Below are 15,127 nucleotides of genomic sequence, written 5' to 3' on the forward strand. Positions count from 1 at the left end.
TACACTGAAGTCCAGCTTTTTCCATTCATGTGGGGAAAGCTGAAGCCTGATGGGAAAAAAACGCTTTTTGCAAAGTCATGGAACAGCAGCCAGAAAAATGGCCCATTGAGGGACCTCGTTTCCCATTCCCCATCTGTGCTTGTTGTGCAACTGGAGCAATTCCACTTGCCAGGCTTGTGCGGTTTCTTGCTAATGGCCCACCTCTGTATTTCCCATTTCCCACTACTCCTCTAGGCCCTAAGAGACAGAGTTCCAAACTCCAAAGTGTCTGTCTCACAGGGACTTTTGGACCAGGATCGCTGATTGTCAGCTTCAATTTGTGGCTTTCTCAAACTACCCACCTCTGTATCGATCCGTTTCTCCTGGCCATTGACTGAGGCCAGTCGCTCCATTGTTTCATGTTTTACTGAGTGTCTCGATTCACAGAACAGGGCCAGTATCTCCTGTCTCCTGAGTGCCTCCCTAAGGTAAATCAACAAGGAACTGCTCCCTCTGCATTAGGTGCCTACTAGAAGAGAGCTGGCACCTAATAAATGTTCGCTGGATCAATGGGTAATTGTGCTAGCATGAGTGTATGAATGGATTTGTCTTTGGCCTGTGACCATAACATTGCAGATCCACCATCACAGAACAGAGCAAGGAGCCCACAAAACATTTCCCACCAGCAAGAAAAAAGCTTTCCCTGATCACCCAGGAAGCCCGAAGAGATCTGTCACAGTGGCTCCAGACTCTGGTCCTCCAAACTGTACCCCAAACCCTTGCCTGAGTTCTCAATGGGACAATCAGTACCATCATCAACCCTGACCACAGACGAACACTCTGCAGTGTGAAGCTCCCCTGCCCCAGATGTGGACAAGTCTGGGGATGGAAATAGCTTTTATCTTCAGCTTTTTCCACTTTCCATGCTGTCTGGACTCCTGTGCAGAGAAGACCTTGCCACTGAGTCCAAATGTGGAAAAGAGAGCGGTGATCAACAGACATCCGCCGTGTTAGTCGTGGGAAGAAGGAGTGGTCTGAATGGAGCACCTCACCTAGGATGATGGATGATCAAGACCATGTCTTCTGTGGTCCATCCCAACCTGCCATTCTGAGCAGCTGACCCTTTGCAGAATGTGCCTTTAGGAGCACTAGCCTAGAAGATCCTCTGTGAAAACAGGTTTCCAAACACATTTGGGAAAAATGCAGCTCATCATTTCCCTTTCTGGGAAACTCACAATATACATTAGTAGTTTAAAGGTTCTGAGAATGTCTATATTAACAAGATAAGTACTACTTGGTTTTAATTTACCTTTAGCCATGAAACCATATTTTCTGGGAATAACTATCAATGGCCAATGGAACATATTCAAAAGAATACGTCTGAGGAGCTACTATTCCAGGGTAGGTAACCTGGGCCACCTCTTGCCCAGCGACACCTTTTCTGAGAAGTTGGCCAAAGTAAGGAGTTAAGTTCAGCAGCCAGGGCAGTGAAGAAACTGAGTCAGCCCACTCTTACCTGTAGCCATGACCTTGCCTCAAATGTGACCCTTGCACCCCTTGCCAAGGTCCATGTGGTCACTAGTAGGGGACCATCATAAAGGACACCATCACACATGGTCCAGAACTTGACTTGGTCAAGGAATCCTCCTCCAGGGAGAGGAGGCTATAACGCTGAGCCACCAGTGTTAAGATTAAACCAGCCCATAAATGTAGCGTGCTTTTTAATCTGCTCATCCTCCCTCCAGGCAGGACACAGACAGGAAGATAAATGAAATTGGCATTTTTTATTATGCACCTAGCTCCGCAGTGACTCCCCTGGGCAAGGGGGGTGAGTGTTTATCGGCATGCCTCATTTAGCCCTGCTCCCAGCCCCTTTGAATCACTGGCTGCTTTCCTTCCATGTGCCCAACTGAGCCCCTGACTATCTGTTGGGCACTGAGGGTGGCTCATTAAGCTCTGTGGGCCACCGGGCAACCATTTCTCATGTCCCTCTGCTCAGTGGACTCCGGCAGGTGCTGGCAGCTAATGATGAACTGTGTGCAAGGCCTCGGGGTAGATCAGGGAGGGGTGGGAACTCTGTATCAGGAGACTCTGCGGTGGCACCAAAAGCCAGAGCATGTTCCACTGTGGTGCTGGCCAGAGATGGGGCAGACAAGAGAGCAACAGGAAAGACCCTCATCCCAGCCAAGTTCCAGAGCCCCCATGTGGCCATGTTACTTCTCAGGGCAATGCCCTGTTGGCAGCTGGGGCAGGGGGATCAAGGGTTAATTTTGAGGCCAAGATCACAGCCACATCTCAGAAGGGTCTTATCTATGTCCAGTTTCAAAATTAAGAGCCTGGTCTTTGGAGACGAACAGCATCTAGGATAAGAATTCTGCCCCACTCCTGGCTTGCTTTGTGGCCTTGGGAATCTTGCTTACCCTCTCTGATGCTCAGTTTTCTCCTCTGCAAGACAAGAGGAGAAAACCATCATGTAACCATCTACTCCAGAGGACTGCACCTGAGGTAAGGCAAGTTAGCCGGCCCCTGGCTCTGAGCCCCGCCTCCACGTATGGTCTTCTCTGAACGCTGATGCACTGCTCAGTTTTCTCAGCCCTTCTGACCTACAGTCAGTGGACTTACTCGCTCCCACCTTCTGCTCTCTGCTCAGAGAGCCTTAGCACAGATCAATATCCCAGCTACAACTTGATCATATTTTAATCCCCCCCCCAGGCTGAGGGCTCCAGGCCCCTGGAAATGGAGGTTCTAGGGTGTGCTGTTGTTTCTTGTACCTTTCCTACAGTCCTGCCTTTGGCTTAGTGGGAATAAAGGAGCCAGGGTGCGACCTCAGTATCAGATGAGTGACAACATGGAGAGCTTGACCACTGCAGGCCATCTGCTCTTAGAGGCTTCTGGCCAGCAGGATGAGGTGCAGGATGAAGAGGTCTAGCCTTAGCCCCTCAGTTCCCAGGCTGTCCCAGTATCGCAGCAGCCTTCTCTACCCTCTGCCTTCACGACAGCACTATGGAGATCGCACTGCAGCTCCCCACAAGAGCTGGCCGGGAAGGGGGCTCTGTCCCTGGGATAGAGATACCTTCTGTGACAGGGGGTGGAGGAGGCTGGGAACCCATAAAGATCTGTCCTCTGCAGCCGGAAGCTACATCCTCTGCTATTTATCTGCTATTAAATCTGAGCTCACCCAGGTTCTTGGATGCAGTCGGAGACTGTGATAAAGTGGCACCTGCCCTGCAAAGGGCTCAGCAGAATGAGGGGCCATTTTCTTCTCTATCTCATTCCAACTCCATGCAGGCGGCAAGAGAGACATTGATTTTTTTTTTTCCCTTTCAATTTTTTTTTTCCTGGCTGCAGCCAAATGAGGTCAGAAGTTAAATTAGTCCTCGGAGATAAAGAAGCAGCTGCATTCATATTCCCTCTTTCTGCTGACTTTTGCCAGAGAGCCCTGACAGTTTCCTTTTCTGTTCTTCTTACAGATTCAGTACAGGAGGGGCTGGGAAGAAATCATCCGCCTGTGGAACCCCTGGGGCAACACAGAATGGAGAGGGCGCTGGGGAGACGGGTATGGCTTCTCACTGAGAGCACAGCACTGAGAGCACCTGCCCCCGAGGGCAGTGCGTCCTGCCTGGGCAGACCTTTCTGCAGGCCTGACCAGTTCACTGCTAGGTGTGGCTGCCCGTCCACCTCACACTCCCATGATGCCATTCTCTAGTGTCTATCAGGCAACAACAGTGTGCCCTCTGTACACGGTGTGCTCTATGCTGCTGGGTGGGTGCTATGAGGTATGTACAGATGATGAGACCCTCCAGGACACGAAAGTCTAGGGCTGAGAACCCACATACCCAGGGCGGGTGGCAGGGCAGGGCTGAGCCCCTACTTGGAAAGAGAGAGAGAGGTAGAGAGGCTCATCCCTGAAAGAGAGCCCATGGAGTCACATCTGGGGGAACCGGGGAAACCAAGACAAAGGTCTGAACGATCTTTTTACTCAACCTACTCAGGTCAGGCCTGCCTGCTGATCTGGACTCCCAGGTGTCCCAGGAGTCTGCAGGGGCACCTTGCTCATGATAGGAATAAATGGAGTAGATGGATCTCCAGTGTCCAGATGAGCATGCCCTGGTAGGGGTCCAGCTGTATGGTCAGCAGCCAGGGGACAATCCCTGGTGTCCCACCCACCCCACACCCAACTGAGAATGTGCAGGTGGCCCTGGGAACGGTCGAGGGTTGGCAATAGGTTGCTTGCTTCTCCTGGAAGCCCTAGAGGCACTCCTCTGAGGGCTTGGGCAGATGTGTGAAATGCTTCACAACAGAGTGGCCACAGCCTTGTTGCTGGTGGGGGTGGGGGTGGGGAGCGTTAGGGGAAAGGAAATGCAACACCTTCAGACAGGAGACCGACCCAGTGAGCAGTGGAAAGCAGCGCTGTGAGCACAGCGGGTTCTGAAAGGTGGGCGCGGTCAGCTGGCTCCAGACCCCACTGCCGTCTGCCCAGACCCAGCCTGCAGCCCTGCCAGGCTGTGGCACCACTGCTCCGATTCTCTGAGAGACCCAGTGGCTGGTGTGTACCTGGCACATGTGGGAACTCAGCAAATGTTAAGATGAAGGCTTAATGGGAGTAGGGGACAAGTAGAAAAGCAAGGGAGAGAGGAAAGAAAGGGGGAAACAGCAAAATGAATTTGTAGACGCCCCCTGGAAAACAGAGCCACCAAAACCAGCCACAGAAGGGAAATAAGCTTGCAAAACCATGAACCAGTCCAACCTGGCAATGTCTTCCTCACCCCGTTCCCTTCCTCCTTTTTCTCTTGCCTCTATTCTTTCTTTCTCTTCTGGGGTCTCCTTTTCCCTTTCAACATAAATTCTAGAATCCTCTCCCTTTTCAAGTTCTTCTTGTCCGCCATTACCCCGAGCTGTCAAATATGGCACAGTAGGTGATTCGATTTAGCCAGAATCCCTAGTTTGGGGTTGGCTATTAGAGGTAGGAGTAGAGCAAAGGACGGTGGCAAGGACAGATTCTGTAGGCTGGGGAGCAGGCAGTCTTCTCCCAAGAGTTGCTATTTCAACAGTGTCCCCGTGCTAAGCCTCGAATGATCTGTAAGGGACACTAGAGATCAGGGAAAGACAATGTCCCCTGGATGGACATGTTGGGAAGAATGTCATGGACTGGATTGAACATGAGTTGCCTCTGCAGGGAGGGAATATGCTACACTTCAGAAGGGACACTGGGTAAGAGGGCCAGCATCCCAGCATCCCTGTCCAGGAATATGTGTAATCTGCTCAAGGCCAACAAGCTGGCCTGAGTCAGAAGAAGTGCAGAGAGTGGGGCTGGGGCTGGATGGCCCGATGCCAGCTTAGAAGCTTGGATTTATTCCTTACAGGCTCAGGCATGAAGGGAAGCCGTGCCTGCAGAGAGGGGATCTAGCAGCACCGGCTCTGTAGGATCATGTCCCTTGTGAATGCTGAGGGTTGCCACCTCCCAGCAAAACCCAGGCTGAAAGGAAGCAATGGGGTCCGCATAATCACTGTCTCCATGCAGGTGGTCGATTTCTTCCTACTTTTTAGGAATGGAGATGGATGGAGGGAGCTGGATGGTCTAATCTCAGCCATAATTGAAATTTCAGTCGCACACACTTAAAGGCAAACTTACATGAGTCGATAGAGTATTGATTTACACTACATTTATTTTCCCTTACACACTGCAGAAAATGTAATTATCACTTAATTATAAAATTGCCATTTTACAATAACACATCTGACTGCCTCAGCCTGCAGCCAGAAGCCTGAGTGGTGGTCCCTGCCTTGCTGTCCCAGCACAGAGGTGACTCAGGCTGTCAATGTGAGCTCCTCTACGGGAAAGATCTCATTAGATTTTGTGCCTCTGGGGCCCATCGCCTATGAGCTTGCCTCTGCTTTGAACAGCAGACTGAAGGAGGGTCTCCTCCTCCCTAGACTCTGGACGAGCTTCATCATCCCAGTGATGTGGACAGTGGTAATTAGTTATCTAAGCAAGAAAGCAAGCAAATCTTCTTGTGTCCTGACTACGTGACAAGGCATGTGTCAGACCCCTGTGGTGGTATAATGGTGCACGAGGCTCTTGGCACTTGGAATCTAGCGAGGGAGGGCAGCAAACTAGCAATAGCAATACAGGGTGCTGAGACTAAAATAGGAGTGGTGAGGGATGCTGGTGCTCAAAGGAGGGCACCTACTCTGGGTGTGCAGCAGGTGGGTCATCGGGGCCATGGGAGGCTTCCTGGAAGAGGTGCCCTTTAGAAGGAGAGATCAGTAAGAGTTAACAGGTTACAGAACAGAGGGGAGGAAAAGCACTCCAGATGGGGGAACATCAAGGTGAAAGCCAGCCTGTGGGGTTGGAGTGTCTTTTAAAAAATAAAGACATTAGTGACTGCTGGGGCACAGAATGAATTCAAGCACAAGGTGGGGTGGGGAAGAACAGAATTTCCCAGGTAAGTTTCGAGATGTGGGCAGAGGCCAGAGTTTTCTTTAAGGAGGTTGAACTTTGCCTGGAGAGTAATAGGGAACCCCTGGCATGTGTTCAGTAGGGAAATGACATAATCAAGTTCATATTTGGGAACAACGATTTGAATGACAATGTGGAGAGTAGGTAGGAACGTGGGAAGGACCCAGTAGAGGGAGACCAGTTCAATGTTCAAGGTGGGTGAGGGTGATAGGAAGAAGGACAACAAAAGTAAGGGTAGAAGTGAGTGAGTGGCTGCGAGAGGCGTGTAGGAGGCAGAATCAATAAATGAATAATCTTTGGTGACAGTTTAGAGCTGAGGGTACCAAGGGAGAGAGGCAGAGAGGGAGAGAGGAGAGACTCTTCATCTTTCTCAGGCAATACAGGAGGTAAAGGGTGAGTACGGACAGATGATTTGAGGTCACTGTGAGACTCTAGTGGAAATGGGTGATGGGATACAGATCCGTTCAGAGCTCGGCATAGAGGAACAGGCTGGGGACAGGTGTTTGGAAGCCATCAGCATGAGAGAATGACTGAGTCCTTTCCCTAGGAAGTAAAAATGGCCTGTGACAAGTGACCCTGCTAGGGCAACATATGGTTGATATAGAATACTCTGCGAGATCTCACCCGTGTCTGTCCACGCACAGGTCCTGGGAATGGCAGGAGACCCATGACCAACGGAAAAGCCAACTGTATGAGAACAAGGAAGATGGAGAGTTTTGGTATTACCCTCTTTAAGAATGCTGTTTTGAACCTTTAACCGTCGCCCAAACCCTCGGTCCCTACCCCTTTCCCTAAACTTTCATGAGGTTGGAAATGAGAATTGCAGAGACCTGTTTAGAGGGAGCCTATTTTTTCTACAAAGACAAAAAGACTTTGGATGTGACATCATCGTGTTCCCTGTCTTGGTGGGAAAGCCACCTTGGTTATGAGGTACTGGGCTTTCCCAGATATTTTGATGATAAAGGGAATGAGGGCATCCAGGGTTTGAAAGGAACAGCTTCTTGGAAGCCAGGCAACCTGGTTGTCATGCCCATATCTCCCATGTCATCTTGTTGTGACCCTGCATGTAATTCCACAATCTCCCTCTGAAATGAATCTCCAAAAGAGGAGCGGGAAGTTCATTTCTTAACCGGACTCTGGAATTCTGGGAGGGATGTCACTGTCACCACCCAGAAGTCAGGCAGACTAGACAGCCAGATGCTTTAAAAAGGCAGGTCCCACCATGTGCACACCTCGTAGAGGAGGAAGTGGACATTTCTTGGAGGGGTTGTCGAGTTTACTTAGTGACATATTTAGATGAAATTTAGCAGGTGTGAAAAGGAGCCTGGGTTATTAAGAATCAGAGGAACAAATGTAAATTAGAAGTATAAATATCCCCCAATATTTCCACTTTTTTCACAGTAGGAGGTGGGATTTGGGGTGTGGACTCAATTTTGTTTTCATAAAAACCTCAACAGTGGATTTGGCAAAGGGCCCCAGGGAAAAGCCAACTTCCTGGCAGCAGGTGGGGCCCACAGCAGAGAGGCTGGCGTGTCCCACTGATCATGGAGGGCTCATGGTTGGATCAGTGACTCAGGGAATAATTAATGATATAGCCCCTCCCAGGTGACACGAAAAACTCAAAATATGACTCTGTTATTGCCCTCCCAAACACTGGAGGGAGAGATCCTAAAAAAGCAGCGTGGTGCTAAATCAGCAAGAATCCGACCCAGGTCTTTGTGTGATAAGTCAAAGTATACTTGAGCTGATGCTGAAAAGATACAATGAAGTGATGGGAACCCTCACCAGGGGACACACTGGCCGTCCTTCAGTGACATGGATCTGTTTTCCACAGGATGTCATGTCAAGATTTCCAAGAGAACTTCTCCTGCCTGTTCATCTGTAACCAATTCCCCATCACTCTGGACCATGGGATCACACCCCATGAAAGATGGCACCTAATCATGTTTAAGAACCAAGTGCTTCTTGGAAACACCACAGGTAGGTAGGATGTTGGGGATCATTCTGCCAGACCAGCAGACCTTCAGCCCTACTGCTGCCCTGGTTTTGACCATCTCTGACCTTTAGTTCTAAACAGACCATTAGCCTGATGCTGAAAGGAGAGTAATTTGTCAGCCTAAAGAAGCTACTGCTTCTTCAAGGAACATGGGAGCTGGTGGGAGGTGGCGGGAGAATCTCTACCATGCCTCCCTTGGCCCTTTGTGTTCCACCAAGTTCCTTCTTCTCACCTCCATCTACCTCTAGGGAGTGGAACAGAATCCCTGCTCTTTAGAACATATCCAGGACGGTGGGTAAGGCTGTGAAAAGAAGCCCAGACCAAAGTTGAGACCTTGCGTAAACCATGTCTGTGCTGCACACTAACTTTGTGACTCTGAGAACATAGCTTATGCCTTTGTCCTCAGCCTCCCCAACTGTAAATGGTGGAATGAGTAAGCCTGTCTGCTCCTTGAACCTACAAAGCACCACCCAGACACAAGGAAGAGTGTCCCTACCCCAGGTTGGTTGTAAGACAGCTGTGGTGGCACTTCTGAGCCATTGACAGGTCCCCCTGGGATAAGACTTGTTGACTTTGTCCTTACTTCTAAGTCACCTTCCCTTATTGTACCTCCTGCTCCCTGTGACATTGATAAGTGAAATTGCTTCCTGTGGAGTTGAATCAGAGTGTGCTAATATTTCCTTGATAAAAGAGGTTGTACAACGTACAATATATTTGTGTGTGAAAGTGCGTATGTGTACATATGCATTTCTTCTCCTGAGCGGCTGCCCGCTGAGAATGTGCTGTTTGAATGACCCCAGGCCCCAGGGTGTCCCTCTTTTCAGCCTCCTGGTGCCAGTGATCACTCTGCTACTCAGATAGCCTCCTCACCAGGAGCCATGGACAGACTCAAAGAACTGCCCAGTCATTCTTGGGCAGCAAATGTTCTGATTCATCTTCCTGAGCTGTGCCTGCCTATACAGCCAAAGCCCTCTTTCCTGGATATGATGCATATCAATGAAACAAACAAAATTATGCATTGGGGCCATTTTTAGGAATACCTTACAGGGAGGGAGAGAAGGGAGCCATTGATGCAGCACCTGCTGTATGCTGCTCCATGCATTTTAATGCATTGTCTTGCTCAATCCCCATAGAAAGCCCATGACTGCGATGGTCTTCAGGTCCCTCCCCCACTCTCAGAGCTTCCCAGTTGTGACCTAAATCTTCTGATATGTGTCTATTCACCTTGATCCTGACTTACCTTTATTTTTTTATGCATTGAGGAAATGTTTCCACATGAGATTTTCTTCTCGCTCTAGCTTCCACGAGCATGCTTGGGTAGAAGAGCAGTGTGGATTGCCCTCTCTGCCTATTTTCTCATTTCCTTTGATGCTTGAACCATTGACACCATTTCAAGACTCCATGGTTACATCAGAGCATAAGGTCATGCATATTTCAGGACTCTGGAATTTCACTTATTATTATAAACACAGCCCTTGACTTTACATTTAAAAAACATTAGCAAGTGGGGACTTTACTCCCTCCCTGTTTTTAAGACGAGGAGACTGGAATTTAGGAAATGAAGAAACTTGTACCACAACTGGGTAGAGACCCAGGTCTTAGGTCTCCAAATGCAGAGTTTATAAGCCAACCCCACAGGACTCTCTGAACTGGACATAACCCTCATTGAGGGTCCCAGCAGTGGAACTGAGCACCAGTAATGGCTCTTTCTCACCCAGGAGCACCCAGGAAGGAAACTCAGTACTTCTTTGATGTGTCAGAGCTCATGAGGGGCCACAACGTTGTGGTGTCCTTCACTGTCAGGCCACAAAGCTTGAAGGCAGAAGATGAGAACTTTCCGATACGCTTCCAGGTGTTCAAGGTAAGGCAGCTTGTCTCAGGGCTTGCCCTTTGGGACATTTCTGTATACCTTGGGTTGGGGAGAGTGGCTGGTCAGGCTGGGAGATTGGAGTACACCACAGCTTTGAAGATAAAGCCCAAGGGTCTGGAGCACTTCCTGTCCAACTTGAAATTTGAAATGAAACAAAATGAAAAAAAAAAAAAAACCTTAAAACTAAAGGGAAATTAGACTTGACATTGTTTGTAATGGGACATACCTCCTGTCTGGGTCACTTGTCAGCTTTTCCTGGTATGATGCAGAACTTAATGCCTGTACCTTAAAAGGTGGTCTGATTTAAGTTCAGCTGTTGTAATTAGGCAGATTCCTGGGCCTGCCGCAGACCTCCTAATCAGATTGTGCAAGAACAAAGTCTGAAAATCTGTGTTTTAACAAGCTCCCGAGGGGCTGATTACGCACATTATGTTTGAGAATCATTGGTCAAACTTTTGTAAAGAGTTAAAGGAAAACAAAACAAAACAGCAGTTATAAATCCAGGAGTTGTGTTAAGGTACCTGGTCTGCCCAGCCAGGACTCAAACACCAGATAAGTCTACTAAAAGCATCTCAGCCAACTCTTCCATTTCGAATGGAAGACAGAAGCCCCAAAGACGGTCTCGGGGCTGCCCCAGTGCACAGCTCCTGGGGTGGTTACTTATGTCATTGTCTGCAAGCCTGGGGCCCCAGAGCTGGGCAATACAACACCCTGGTGTTAACTGTTTTGCCCAGAGTCTTTTCATTTCAGAAGCCCTAGCAGGTCTGTAATCATTCTCATTTTTAAAAATACTACCAGAGCCCACTTCTCTCTTTTTTACCAGAGATGCATTATTTCTCAGCTGCCCAAGATCTCCTCAGGCTCTCTGGATAGCTCAGTGGATAAGGATCCTGATTGAGTTAAAAAACCAAAGAGGAGTCTAGACCTTGACAGCTCAAAAGAGATTTGAGTTCTTTTTTGCTGTGCAGCTGAGAAAAGAGGCTCTATGTGTGCCAGCTGCTGGGCTCTCTGGCGCACTTGGGACTCAATGGGAACAATGTCTGGCACAACTGAAATTGTACCCCCTGGTGCAGGCCTGTGCTCCCCAGCTGCTGCAGGAGCAGGGAGCAGTGGTGGATGAGCAGCAGGCAGAGGTGAAGACAGTGGAAAAGGGTAGATAAGCCATTTCGCCCTTGCCCCAAAGTGCCTCCCCCAGGCCAGGATTGTGCTTGTGCTTTTCCTGGGCACAAGCCCTTCCCTAGAGTGACAGCAAAGTTCTCTCTTATTTCCAGCCCTGCCTGTGTCTCTCCTTTCTCTTCAATGTTATCACTGCCATGAACAGTAACCACACCTTGCTGAGGGACAAAGGGACACCTTCTCCTCTTCTCAGACACCTTCTTTCCTCTTCAATTTCCTTCTTGCTGTTCACAATGGAGTAGATTTCCTTTTTTACAATCCTGCATGGAGTTAGAGTAATCATCCATTTACCACCAGTGTGCCAGGGAACAGGTCAACTGCACAAAAAGAAGGAGCACAAGTCCCTGAGCCAGGCTGGGGGACCCCACCTATCTTTCTGTTGTGGTCTTGCTTATGTTAGTTGGATTTCCATTACTGCGACAAAATGCCTAGGATACAATCAACTTAAAAGGAGGAAAGTTTTACATTTGGCTCATGGTTTCAGGGGTTTCTGTCCACGGTTACTCAGTCCTATTGCTTTGAACCTGTAGTGGCTCAGTCCATCGTGGTGGGGAGGCCTATTCACTTCATTGTGACTGGGAAACTGAGAAAAACTGCACCATGAGCTGGGACCCTTAACACATGGGCCTTAGGGGACATTTCCAAACTATAGCAGGCCTCCTGAACATCTTTCTTCCTCTTCCCCACAGGTGGACTCCCAGGTATTGATCACCACCATCCTCACTGGGCAGGCTTCTTGGTGCTGCCCATTGGTAAAGTGTAACCTCTTCCAACACCGTGTCCCTTCACATGTCCTCTGGCTGCAAATTTTTGTTGACCTCTCCAAACAGGTCAACAAAGTAGGAAAATATTTAGTTGTCCTGGTCTGATATTTGGACCCCTAGAGGGTTCTCTTGTTTAACATTCAAGAGGGGCTGCAACCACGAAGCCATCCTCGGTTTTTGGCCCCTAATGCAGAAGGCGGGTGCAGCTGGTTCATCTGTATTGTTGAGGGGACCCGAGAAGAACCTTCAGACTCCCAAATCAATCAGCCCCAAATCCATCACAGACCCAAGTGTGCCGTCCGCACGCAGCTTCGGGCATACCCTCTGGTTCCTCTGATAAGCAAATTGCTGCCCCTCCTAAACAGATGACCTGGCTCAGTACTGATGACAGGTGACTTCAAACTCTAGAGGATAATAGAGAAGGATGAATGAAATCCAGAAACCCGTCCTCCAGGCACGCAGTCCCTCCAACGGCTGTGAGCTCTGCAGTGCCCTCGGCTGCCAGAAGAAGGCACAGGAGGTGGAAGGGACGCAGGTGGGCCACAGCCAACAGAGGGTGACTGCAGCCCCTCCAGGCCTTCCAAGACAGGGAGACTGAGAGCAGGGGAGACTCAGAAGTCCTGGCAGGAAGCTGGCAGCAGGAGACCTGCCCCACAGTGGTGGCCGAGCCACAGAGCAGAGAGTTAGGATCTGCCTCTGGCCCCTGGCCCCACCAGCCATGGATGTGGGACAGTGAAAGGGCATTGAGGAAACCCTCAAGGGATAGGAATGGGATGGCACTCTAGTTCCCAGAGCTGGAGAACAGGGTAGGGACTGGATCCAGGAAAAGGCAGAAGCCCCTTCCCTAGAGTGACAGTCAGCTCTGTGCCCAGCCAGCCCTGTATTAATTTGAGGTGTGCTCCTCGGAGCGCTGGACCAAGACCTCTCATGACTGCCCACACCCCACTTGCGGGCTGCCCTGAGCAAGTGTTTTCCAAAGAATAGGAAACCTGGCAGAGCTGTGAGGTCTAATGGAGGGAGGAGAGCAGGACACAGGGCCATCCTTGCCTCCTAGACTATAGCAGCCAGGCTGCCCACGTACCTCTGCATACACACGCCTGCCCAGAGCCACAGGACATAGCTCTGAAGAAGACAGTTATCATGGCTTCTGCCCAAGGGGCCCAAGCAAGTCAGGCTCCCAAACCTACAGGGGCTGTTTCCACCTAGCCCTCTGCCGTACACCTGGGGCAGTGATCTACCTCCTGTCTCACTCTGCAGCCCAACTCTGTTCCTGCTTCCTGTAGAGAAATTCTCCCCTTCCCCCATTTCTCCCCCACAGCAGAACTCATAAATAATCATTTCATGCTGCATAACCATTCTAAATGGAATCCCCATGCTCCACTGTAGTGGGGAAAATTTGTTTAGTAAGGGGTTTTTATTATGTAATATGTATGTGACATCTGGTAATAGGAACTGCATTATATTTATTGTTTTATCTCTAAGAAAATATTGAAATAAAAGGAAAATGATCAGGGCCTATTATTTTCCAATGAGAAGGAATCTCTGGGCTCTTCTGGAGAGTGGGAACAGAGGAAGGGAGAAGAATGCCACTCTGTAATGCAGTGACAGCCAGAGCATTTGCTAAAGGTTTAGGAGAAAGTGGGATATAAGGCCCCCAAGGAAATTCAGCATTGGCACGATGTCACCAGCCTTCTCTGTGTGTAAGTAGAGGGTCTGAAAAAACCAAACGAAGCCAGAGACCAGGATGCTGTTAGACTTAAAGAGATAGTTTTATGTGTCATTAATTGTAGTGTGTGGAGTCTAGATAAAAATATTGCCATAACTCTAGTGGGTTTTTTGAGAGTTCACTGTCTCCCTGTCCAGGCCCTGTAATTGCTGTTCTGGTGAACAGAGAGGGATCTGGAAGGTGAGCCTCTCTCCTGGTGTCTGGGGACCATGCTTTCTCACAATAATCACCTTTCTTCCAGTTCCAGGAATTCCAGGAGAGGTTGCCGCCCACATTTTTCTCCCCATTCAGACATGATATCCAAGGCATAGAGTATGAAGTCAACTCCAACTTCACAAAGTCCTTCCATCTGATCCCTGGGCACTATGTTGTGGTTCCCTCGGCACCCAGAGAGAAGACTGAATACTTGCTCCGAATCTTCCTGAAAATGCCAGACAGTGACAGGTACAGAGCCTTTGAGATTCTGAGTGTTTTATTCTACTTATTTTTGTAAAAATGCATCACATCACTGTGTGCAGTGCTCTGTGCATTGAATATAACATGGACGGTCAGTGGAGACACAATACTGGCCCTGCTCTCGAGAAGATCACGATAAAGCGGGACAAGAGAGACTGGGAATCAATAACTAGACCCCAAGTGATGGGGCCATTGCTGGAAGTAAAGCTGCGTGAGAGGACAGAGTGAAGGGCTCATTGCTGGCCAGAGGGATGGGAAGAGGCTTCTTTGAGAAAATGGCAGCACTTGAGTGGGTCCTAGGGGAAAATAGAAAAAAAATAGAATTTAATGGCATAAAGGGAAAGCCACACAAGCCAAAGAAAAAAGACTAGGCAAAGGCACAGGTTTGCTAAATAATGAATGAGGCTGGTCAAGGGTACGGGAAGGTGGTTGGTGAATGTGTGTCAACTTGTCTCAAATGTATCCAGAATGGGGGGTAGACAGCGGGACTGTGAAAGGTGGGCCCAAGTGACACATTTCTGGTCCTGGAAGGTCTTGAATATCAAGTCATTTGTGTCAACAAGTACTCACCCCACTGGGTACTTCATCCCCCTGGCCCAAGGCCCATTATTACCAATTCAAGATGGAACTTAAAACAAAGCCCTTCCCCACCCTGGCAATGGGGCTTGCCATACACCCCCACCTGGTTGTGAGAGATGAA

At 49.2% G+C, this 15,127-nt stretch overlaps 1 protein-coding gene across 1 annotated transcript in view; it reads left to right on the forward strand.

The window, feature by feature from the left end:
- Positions 1 to 15,127, forward strand: part of CAPN13 (calpain 13) — a gene marked incomplete at both ends in the record, with an annotated part of 53,247 nt that overhangs the window by 23,831 nt on the left and 14,289 nt on the right. Inside the window, 5 exons of the mRNA XM_081265160.1 lie at positions 3,450 to 3,535; positions 7,084 to 7,158; positions 8,274 to 8,419; positions 10,154 to 10,308; positions 14,213 to 14,415. Coding sequence (XP_081121286.1) covers positions 3,450 to 3,535; positions 7,084 to 7,158; positions 8,274 to 8,419; positions 10,154 to 10,308; positions 14,213 to 14,415 — 665 coding nt within the window. The remainder of the gene's footprint in view (positions 1 to 3,449; positions 3,536 to 7,083; positions 7,159 to 8,273; positions 8,420 to 10,153; positions 10,309 to 14,212; positions 14,416 to 15,127) is intronic.

Source organism: Spermophilus citellus (assembly GCF_964194105.1).
Source record: "Spermophilus citellus genome assembly, chromosome: 13".
Taxonomy (NCBI): Eukaryota; Metazoa; Chordata; class Mammalia; order Rodentia; family Sciuridae; genus Spermophilus; species Spermophilus citellus.